Raw genomic sequence first — 11,288 nt, 5'->3', positions numbered from 1 at the left:
CTTCTCCTGCTTTATCCAATAGTTCGTTTTCATTACTAGGATCCCTGACAACAACATTTTGACTCCTCCAACTTCACCTGATTCAGCACACTTGCTGATAATGTCCAATTTAACATAACAATGCAATGAGTCTAAAGAGGCTTTATCTATGAAGGAACTATATTACCCACATCAACATTAAATATTGTCTTTTCTCCCTCCCTCATCCTATTTTAGGTGCTTCACCTCACTTCAGATGTATTTCTAGTTAAGAATCCTTTAAGAAGGGCATTCATAATGTACACAAAGAGCTTAAAATGCAAGCAAGAGTTTATTTCTCCACCTAATGCTAATTAAGAAGAAAAAAACCCCCTGCATCACACACACTCAGCTACATTATCTCTCAAATGACGACTGTGTTGAGGCTTCAGACCCTTAAGGACTCTGCTCAGTTGTCTTTCTGATTTTTCCTTTTGAAAGCCAATGTGTTTTGACTTGGAATGGAATTTTAAAAAGCTATACCATTTTTGTTGTTATATATAGCTCCTATACCACCTGTTCACAATAATTTATCCTCATGAAATCAATCTCTATGTACTTTGAAATCACACTGAAATAACTTATGACATAAAAAGGCAGACTTAGAATTTGTTGGCAGTGGAAATATTTAAGACATTTCTACTTTGTCCTACAGAAGTAGCAATCATATCAGCAGTAAGGAGCATACTATATTGGATGTATTTATTAATTGTATTTGTGTTTGTTACTTCAGCATAATATATATTTAGCTAGAAAGGCAGAGTATGAAGATTTAAAACATATCCACCTTTACTCTTACCCTTCCACCCTCATTCTCTCCATCTCTGTAGTAAACAGCTTGAAATAATACTCCATTTTTAAACAACTATTGGTTCCACTATAAATCACTGTGGTCTGCAGCCACACGTTGACTTTACAAGAGTGAAACTATTTAAAAAAAAAAAAACTAAAACTTTACTGCTGCCATACAGCTTCTGCAGCATAGCCGTTGTATCATATTGTAACAGGTTTAAACATTTAGAGTTCTACCAAAAGAGAAACTTACCTCCCTTAAGCTGATCTTAACAGGATAGATAATATTTGATCCATCTCTCTTGAAGTGAGAGTGAGGTTTATCTTTAATGATAAAAACAATATCAGCTGGAATTGTGTTAGGTGTTTCATCACCTTCTTTTGGAAAAGTGATTTTGGTGCCTTCTTTCCACCCTCTTTTTATCTCAATAGTAAGAATTTTGTCCTCTGTTCGGACACTTCTACCATCTGGGTTAAGCCTTTTACGTGAAATCCTCATCCTTTTTGTGCAGCCATGGTAGATCTCTTCCAATGACACTTTAAGTTCATGGATTACAGGGGGATCTTGTTTGCGACGTAATTGGCTACCAACTGTATTCCTTTCCCTTGGAAAACCATTCATACTAAAACTAGTGAAGGACCCAAATGGATCGCCATCCACCTCCATGTCTTCAGTGTCTCTGCCACCAGGCATCCTCCTTCCAAAGAAGATCTCAAAAGGATTTGTGCCACCAAAGAAAGCTGCAAATGTAGCATGTGGGTCACCATGGAAGGAGTACCGGAAGGTACCACCCTGTCCATCAGGTCCTCCAGCTCCTCCTTTCAGACCTAAATAAGACAAATAAGCAAAGTTAAAAACAAATTGAATATTTGTATAAGCTTTCCTATTGCAGAGTGTAACGATATCAGAACTGATGAATCTTTGCAGTAGAGTGAAAGGTCTCCTTTTCAATGAGGACTCACCATCAGACTATGCAGTACCAACTAGTAATTGAATAGCTTGAACAGCAACAAAGTTTCTGAAGCTCTACAATGACTTCTACTTCAGAAGAACAAGTATTCTGACACTGATAATTTTATTTGATATGATTAAAGCCAGTTATTCTAAGAATTAGCATCTTAAAACAGAAGACAGGTCTGCTTGACTTGATCTTTCTTGTTCTGCAAAGTCTGTTGGGAGTTGCATCCCTCTTCAAGATTACTTCTGGGGAAAATTATGCAGTATCATATGCAACATTTTCCATAGTCTCCATAGCTCAGCTTTAGCTCAGTGTTAATTAGCTTTACCTTGTTTTCCTGCAATTCAGTTTGAATAAAAGGTAACATGCCAATAGTCAAGCAGTCATATGCTTCCTCAATGTTTAATTTAGAATCCCAAACTTATCACAGCTTGCATTCCTATGATATAAGATAGGTAAGAAACCGGGGAACTCTTTTCAATGCAGCTGCAATAAAAATAGCTTGGAAGTTCCTAAGACCCATTGGGTACAAAAATCTTGCATATACTGTCACAGTGTCTGTGAAAAAATCAGAATGTTCTCAAACAGCTTTGTTCTTTCTCTTCTATCTTCCACAAGGAGAGATCTACAGCTCACTTCTTCCTGATAAGACTTCCCTTACAATTCTGACTGGAAAGTCCCTTGTACTTCCCGCTCTCTCATTCCAAACCCAGCTAAAATCATCATCTTAAATGCCTCTTTCCCAATAGGTGATCTCTAAGTATTTCCTCATAATAGTGCTCTCCTGCACTGACCATTTCAGGATACCTTCTCAAACCTTTAAGATAAAAGACTGAAAGTCTTCTTAGGAGACTTTTATTTCTAAACTTAGAATGTTTGGTTATTTTCTTTTATTTTTTCATGCTTACAGCAGCTCAGCCCTACAGCCCTATCCCACTTCCATAGCCATAAAAATGTGAAGGTTTACATTAATGAAGCATGCATTCCCTAAACTTGAAAGAGGGGGTTTGGGTTGGATTTTTTGGCTTAGTGTTTCAGACCTTTTACTTGTAAGCTTAATACTGGTTATCAACAGTAACCAAGACATTAGAAAGAGAACGCTTTCCCCATCTCAAGACCAGACCATATTAAAAGTAATTAGCAACACATAGTACATCCTTCTGTCACAGTACTGTTAATGTCAAACAAGCAGATCAGTGGATTCAATTTGTGATAGTAGAAGGACACCTCCTGGAATAGCTAGCCAAAAGTTACTGAAGGTACATCAAGTTCTTGGCTGTAAAAACACCGAGGTTTCCTCCTTCCTCCCACCCCACCCCCTGCCTTTCCCTCAAAACTACTAATTACACTCTCAGATGCAACTGAAGAGCTTAGAGAGCAACTGAGGAGGCATCAGAAGGTATTTCCAGATTCACCATTCTAAAAATGCATACTTTGGTTTAATATTATGCCCCAAACAAATAGAAATCTATGTTTTGAACATCTGTCTTCAAGTATGCAATACTCGGATGCCAAAGGCTGCATTGCTTTATATGCTTTAGTTCAAGCTCTTTGGTAAAAGTGACTAAAACGGTATTTTGGGAAAGTAGTTAGGATGAGTTGCTGCACAGGAACCTAAAATGCAAATGAATCAACAGAATAAAGAGGTTTATAATGACATACAGAAAAGAGGCAGGGGGTGAAAAGAAGTGCAAGAAGGCAAAAGATCCAAGAGGCAACAAAGGCCTCTGGCATCTACACTTTTTTCCTAGCATGTTTCAGTAACAGCACTAAAGCTTTGAACACATGCAATGGAACAAAAGACCAAAAAACCTGCATCCTCTGCAGAAGCTGAAGGTCTTCTACATGAATTTATGGATGTTAACAATTGTATTAAGTCCTACAGATGACAGAGGACCAAGTTTTATAACGTATTCATAAAAGCCCACAATTTTCCCCAAAGTACTGCTATTTAAGTGTCCTCCTTTATATCAGTAAAAAACATGGCCCTGAGTGAACGACAATGAGTGAGTGGACCTACTTGTCACAACGGAAGTAACTATTTCATGTGGAATTTCTGATGCCTTACATTTAAGGGGAGGGATGTTAATGACTTCCTCTGTTGCTCAATCATAAGACTGAAAGTCACGTTGGTAAAAAATAAAAAAAAAAGTCATCCTCTCCAGATAACCATTTTAGGATAAATATGACATTTCTGAGGCCTCATTCTCTTGGCATGTTATCACTGTTTACAATTAAAGCTAAAAAATTGTTCTGGTATTTCATGACATCAGCTAAATTCTTTCCTCTCCAGGCACGAAGCCAAGGACAACTACGGACTGGACACCTGGGCTTCTGCTCAGAAGGACTGCCCTGCCTAGATTAAGCAGACTGCCCTTCAGCAAAAATTTAAGAAAATACATCTCTCTCGAACTGCACCTCAAAAAGTGCTATGGCAGGGGATGACAGCAGTAAGAGATCCCAGCAAGCTATTTATGGGTCATACAAACTTTTTCAATTCAGCAACTTTTTGCCTGTTAAGTATTTGGTTTTTTTAAAAAAACATTAAAACACATTAAAATAAGAAGTTAAAACTAGATCAGCATTAAAACTCTGCAATACATTTTGCATTAAAAAAGCTGACGAGTCAAACTTCCAAGCAGTACAAATACATTGCCTAAAAATCAATACCTGCCATGTTTTCATGCATCATTTATGTTTATTTTGCTTCATTCAACATAATGAAAGTGACTGATCAAAGTATAACAGAGACATACATACCTTCCTCCCCAAACTGATCATAAATGTCTCTCTTTTTGGGATCGCTCAGCACTTCGTAAGCTTCTGCAACCTCTTTGAATTTTTCCTCTGCATGTGGAGATTTGTTCTTATCTGGATGCCATTTAAGCGCTTGTTTTCTGTAAGCCTTTTTGATATCCTCTTCAGAAGCCCCTTTTTCAATTCCCAGTATAGAATAATAATCTTTCCCCATCCTGAGTGCTGGAGGAATTCAGATTTTCCTTGCTAATAAAGAAAGCAGCGTCCAGTGTCTTAGCAACGCAGAGATGCTAGAGAAGGAAAAACAGAAATCGAATTTGGAATTGAAACAAACAGAACTATTACAAATCAACAAACTCTCCGATACGTTAAAGAAACACTAGACAGCTTCTCCGTATTTCATTCCTTCCCCTGTTGCTCATTTATAAATAATTATACACACCGGACAAGACACAGCCCTCTTTAGAGTCCTCCCATCTACAGTACGTGTCTCCGCTCTTTCTAGAACGACAAATAATACAGGACGTCACTTCCCCGACTGCCCCGGCTGAACGGTCTGCACAGCTTTCACTCTCTCTCTCACACGGACGCATGCGCGCGCGCACACGCACACACACAGAGAAAATGCTGAACTTCTATTTCCTCCCTTCTCAAGCAACTAGAAAGTTTAAAGGTTTAATAGTGTGAAGCCTTTCACCACCAGGGCTGAATCCAGTCAGCTCTAAAGCCATAACTGCCCCAACAGAAATGCAGTAGCCTGTATAAAGCAATTATAGCATTTTACTTCACAGTTTCTATAGAGACAGCTGTACATATAACTGTTTTCCAAATATATCAACGTGGATTTGTACCCTTTCCAGCAAAGACTACGAAGTATTTTACACCCAAGTTAACTACAAAGCTTCAGAAAGCATAACCTCATTTCTTTAAAAATAAAATTAAGCCACCCTCGACCACAGTTGACTACAGCCAGGTACTGTTAAGCAGTAAGAAACTGAATCTGAGCAAAAAATACCAGTTTACCACAACTCAAGCCACTCAGGTAAAGCAGACCAAAACTGTTACTCCCTGCCCTGGCCTCCTCCTACACAAAAGGCAATATCAAGACTATTATACAAGTATGGCAATATATCAAACAAATAGCTTTCATCTGATGAGATGTTAATAACAGAAAAATGTCTGGTTCCTACACATTTTACAATACATAGTACAAATTTTACTACTGAAGTATTTCTCATGCTCTGCAGAGGGAACGGCATGAAGTTGCAGCCTGCAAGATTTCTTTTGGATCTTAGTTAAGAGTTATAGATCAAGAAATTATCCCTACTTGTCAGTATGGCAATAAACATCAAGATTGATTAGCATAGCTTGAAAAATAATTCCTCCCTGGAACAAAGTATTAAAATACAACAGTTTTGGTCATATCTAGAAGTTATCTGTATGAAGACATTTCAAGGCTCAATTATGAAGTTACTTGTATGAAGACAATTAGGCTCGACTGCCTTCCTTCTAATGATAAAAAAAGTTTAAGGCAGGCAGCATACAGCAGCCAAGGGACAATCAAATTCAAGAGGAGAACATGAACCTTCTGATTCAGGGAGCATTATATTTGAAGGTTTTTTTCCAAAACCTGCTCTAACTTAAAAGGGGGCTGATCAGAAGAGACAGAAAATTTCTCCCTCACTGGAGAGTACTAGAAAAACATTCAGGACTTCCCTCCCCCTGCCCCCCCAACATGTGTCGCTCCCCCTATCCCTCACATCGTATCTATTCTTTTCCAATTTCTGCAATAGAATTTACTAGATTCCCTATCCAGGATTTGCTTAATACTTCTTTTTTTACATTCTCCTTGGAATAGGGGTGGGAAAGATGAAGACAGAAAAAAGATGAGATTTCATCACAGTCTTTGAGAAAGCAAGAACTTTTGCATATCTGTAGTTATTATTTCAAATGTAACAGAGGCCAAAGGGTACTGAAAGAAGGAATCAGCTCCCCTTGACACCAAATCTCTCAGGACTGACTTACATTTTTGGAACACTGAGAGCAACAAGGTTACAGAATCAATTATCTTTACAGCTGAAGAAGGTAGTTGTTCCCGAGCTCCACATGGAATAAAGCTAGTCTTTTACTAATCACCCTTTTCTTTTTATCTTTCTTTGAGAAGTGCTACTTTTGTTAATTTATGATTAGTATTTCAGATAAATTCTTGTAGACCCATATCCTAAATTCAGCATTTTCTCCACTATGGAGTTCTGAAAGCAGTAGGTACAATAGCTTGAATTAAAACAGGACTTCAGTTGATTTCGTGTAATATATAATACCGCTCCCTAAGAAGCTATTTACTTACATGTGTTTTAGTGGACGTTTTTAACCTTAGTACGCTCAAGGAATGGTTGCAAACATGACAAATCACCATCCAAACCCAGTAGTTACGATACTCTGAACTAGAACAGCAAACAAACTTCATCACTATTGACAGAACAAGATTTAGAGCAGCCTTAAAGTCTCTTGCAAAACCAGCAGTACAAGGAGTTGTTATGCTCAGCTGTGCTCCCATGGTATGGTTAGAGCAACCTCTGGTGGGGTCATAATTTACACCACTTGAAGTATTCTCACCAGTGAGTGTCCGAGAAGGACCCCATGATATTTGTGTCACTGTGTTGTCATAGAATAGAATTGTCAGAACAGCAATAGCTCAGACTAGTTTCAGGACTGTATTTTTCATTATGTTTTTCAAAACGTCTGGTCAATTGAAGTGACACTAGCTTAAAAAACAAAGTATAAGAAATTTTCCTCTTTGAGGATATTCCCCCATTTTGTAAAACATAGTAATTAATTTTCCCAGGTTTCATTAGAAGACCCAATAGTCAGGATTTCTTCTTAAGTCAAAAGTTTCTTCCCCTCGAATGTCAAAACTTACAGAGCAAATTCTGGTAACAACAAAAGTTACGCTGGAACTTTTTGCTGACAATCAGAGTGAGTAAGTGTTCAGGCATCCTTTCTCTCCCTACAGAGGGGAACATGCTATTCTGGCAAAAGTGCCAAGTTATACCCTAATTAGATAAGTTATTCCCTAAAAATGAAATTACTTAAGATTCTGAGCGAGATGTACAGCAATGACTACATTACTTCTACTTCCTGCCCTGCACGAGATCTTCATGCCAGAATGAATTTACAGTCTGGAATCTCATATCTTCTAAGAGCTGACAGGATAACTGGAGCACCTCCTTCCAGAAAGGATGTTCCTTCTTTTTCTTCATGCTGTGACCTTCCTTTTATCATATAATCAGAGATCTTTTGGAAATACAAGTAGGCTGCAGTTCCTCTCACATGCTTATCAAGTTCTTTAAACAATTTGTAAGATTGAGAGATATGACCCTCAGAATTAGTTAAAACTTTTTTATTATTATTATTAAAAGACTAGCATGCACAAGATGAACATCTAGTGACCATGCTAATGATCGTATCTAATCATACCAGCACTTCTTCAGACAGTGAAAGCCATCTGGTAAGTGTGGTAAGTGTCTACACCTTCCAGTCTTCTAGTATTAGAGCAGTTTCAAGGACAGATAATAAATCACAGCTGCTAGATTTTCCAGAACTCTGAATATCTGATCTTTGCAATTCTTTATTGTTTATTTTGTCATTTTATCCCACATTTGTCTTCAGTTATTAACAAAAGAAAAGAAAGGAAAATCCTTCATGTCCTCTCCACAACAAGGACTTCTGGCATTGTGGTCCCTTCAAGTAAGTACAGATAAACAGAAAACAAAACAGCTTTAAAAAAAAACCCCACATATTTAGTTTTACTGCTATAGTCCTATCTTTCCTGTTACCATATACACCTAGAAGTGGAAGTATTTAAAAAAACTCTTCTAGACTGTGAAAAGATTCCGCTTCCAATACGCTTGAATAAGATTTTTATTTTTTGTTTAAATGCCTGAATAAGTGTCCTTTACAAAAACAGATAGGCCATTACGTAGTGTGCGAAAGATGACCTCATTTATGGGATTATTTTGTTCTTTACAAGTTTCTGCATTTCTACCTTGCGGTCTTCCTCCTTCGTAGCAAAGCTTAGAAACATCACAGGGCATTTTGTCAGTAAACTCCTTTCCCAGAGTCCTTGCATTTCAGTCAGCTCATACTTCAGTGTCCAAGTACCATGAGGCACCTGCACTGTATGCACAGCTGCTCACGCACGGTTCTAACCGCAGCATACTGGGATGCGTGCTCTATTTGGACTTTTACCTTTTACTTAAAGGAGGGGTGGTTGCCGTGATTTGATTTGTTTAGGGAGCATTAACAGCAGACAACCCAATAGATCCTCTGTAGCCAAGGCTGGCCTCAACTATGACAAGCCAGAAGTAGCGCATCCTGCAACTTATTGAAACCTCCCAGAATCAAGCCACTAAACCATGTATCTATAAAATTAGTAAGGTCATAATTTAGGACTTTGATTAAGAGTGCTCCCGAATGAGTGCTAAGCAACTTCTTAGACATATAAATCCGGGAATGCACTTGGCTGTGACGCCACCTCAAAAACATAACAGATAAAAAACACACCATCAATTAGCTACTTTTCTTCCTCATTCTACCACATCAACATTTCTCTGACTGATATATCATATTATGAACCAATTAACCATCTATACCATCAGTTCTTTGTTTACACAGTCTCAAATACAATACCTGCATTCCATTTCAGGCATATAGAGGGAAAAGTTTTTCTCATCACTGTAGTATCGAATGGTTATCTATGAAGCTTTTGCTGATAGCGAATTCTGTAAGCCAATTTTCTGCAAAATTAGGCAATCTCAGATGTGTCTTCCTGTTTTTATAAGCTACTTTAGGGTATTCTTATTATGCACTGAGAAAGTTAGCAGCCTGTATTTGTTCAGCACTTCCTTACATCAGTGTTATTTGTTACACTCCAAATTAAAAAACAAATACATAAAATGGGAATTTCAGTTGAAGCTTTTTAAAGTTGACTGGGGGAAAAAAAACCGGTGCATCTTCAACTGCAACAAATTACTAAAAAGCCAGACAATTTATTAAAAAATGTTATTAATTCTCAGGAAGACTGAATAAAATTTTGAAATTATACAGAACTTGCCTAATATAAGCCCACTCCTATCTACAGAGGATTATCTATGTTCTTTGATCATAAACAAGAAAGTGACATTCACTTTTGCAATACAAGACTTCTTTTTCATCTAAAAATGTTTACAAAATATACACTAGAAAGCTGAAAATTGTTCCTTCAACAGTTCACCTTCACTTCTGAGACTGAGTTTGACTGCTCATATTCAGCATTCCACTTGAGTTAGTATTTCAGTGAAATAACTGTTGCTTTAAAATATCTTTCCCATTATTCTCTCTGAACAACCATAGTTTAACTCACATACCTACGGACAAGCACTACACATCCTAAGTTTGGCAGAACAGTGGGAGCAAGGTCATACCACTTCCAGGTCTTAAAACAGTTGCATTGATAATATTAACTTTGAATTAGTTGCTTTCTTTAAAGAAGCCTTCATAAGAACAACTGAAATAAATTAAGGAAACATTCAGAATAATAGTTACACTGAACTCAAATTCTAGATTAATCCTAAATTAGCACCAGTATAAGGTTATTTTAAGGAAAATCTTCTAAGCAGAACACTGTCATTATTCCCTGAAGTATCTGGAGTTGAATAAAAATCCTTATTATTTCCTTTAAATTAAGCCATTTCTTCTGCATTCCTCACCTATTAAACTTCAGAAACAAAACTGAAAAAGACAGGACTAGATCACAGAACAAGTTAAAGAGCAAACAAAACCACAAAGGCAAATTCCAGACAGATCACAACTATAAATACACATGTGCACGTAAATGTCAAGGCAGAGGAGCCAAATCCCTCCCCAGGAAAAGCTCTATCACAATTAAGTATCACAATATTTGCAAACCCACATTAATGAACAGAATAAACTGACATTTGTCTACAATGGTTTGAAGAAAGCACATCCATATACAATAGAAAAATTTCCTATAAGATCATCCATTATTTTCCCAGAGAAAAAAATTTTGACAATGACTTTTCTCCCCACCATCTTTAACTGTATGTAGCTGTTGATTGAGCTACGTTTATACTTTTGGACCGTGAATAAGACCTTGTACATGCAAACCCCAATCATTAATTCATTAGAGTTTCACTACAGAAATATTCAGCAGCTGGTCTCATACACAGAAATAAATTTTTGAGTTTACAACAGAAGCAACAAATAGATATAGGAAAAAAAAAATCAACTAACAGAAAATGCAAAGTGAAACCTTCAGAGTGTAACAGTTTTCTAATCAGCCAATGGCCCTAAAAGAAAAGCTTCATTGAGTCACGCACTTCATACTCAAGTAACTACCCAAATTTGTCAAACTTTTCCTTCAGTTCTCTGCAAAAACATGCTGCTACTGTGGTGGAAGTAAAAAGTTCATGGTACATAAGGATTCTGGGGCTGATTTCACATCTAAGTAAATAATCATAAAAGAAAGTGAAATACCACATAAGAGTAAAAGAAAATTAATAGAATTATAAAGTTGCAATAGACAGCAACATTAACTTTGTTAAACAGCATACTTGAGTAACTAGGCACGCTTATATTTTCATATTGCATACATTGTGTCTTTGAGACACTCTGCTTGTTAAAGATTCAAATTGAAATGCACCCCAAGGTATTTACCAGTTAGTGTACTACATACATCATAATTTCTTTCCTGAGGCACGTGCA

At 37.1% G+C, this 11,288-nt stretch overlaps 1 protein-coding gene across 3 annotated transcripts in view; it reads right to left on the bottom strand.

Moving 5' to 3' along the window:
* The window catches only part of DNAJB4 (DnaJ heat shock protein family (Hsp40) member B4), a 33,449-nt gene that overhangs the window by 9,460 nt on the left and 12,701 nt on the right, over nt 1–11,288 (bottom strand). For 2 of the 3 annotated variants that reach the window (XM_087734743.1, XM_087734741.1), the window contains exons 2-3: nt 4,530–4,816; nt 1,064–1,638 (exon numbers count right to left, since the gene is read on the bottom strand). In XM_087734743.1, the coding sequence (XP_087590869.1) occupies nt 1,064–1,638; nt 4,530–4,740 (786 nt within the window). In that variant the 5' untranslated portion in view covers nt 4,741–4,816. Of the gene's footprint in view, nt 1–1,063; nt 1,639–4,529; nt 4,817–4,968; nt 5,097–11,288 lie in introns of those variants that run through there. The other variant, XM_087734742.1, reaches the window with a different exon arrangement.

This window comes from Nipponia nippon, unplaced genomic scaffold, assembly GCF_047370975.1.
Source record: "Nipponia nippon isolate SJK-2023a ecotype South Korea unplaced genomic scaffold, ASM4737097v1 scaffold_5, whole genome shotgun sequence".
Taxonomy (NCBI): Eukaryota; Metazoa; Chordata; class Aves; order Pelecaniformes; family Threskiornithidae; genus Nipponia; species Nipponia nippon.
This window is presented reverse-complemented; position numbering and strand designations above follow the sequence as displayed.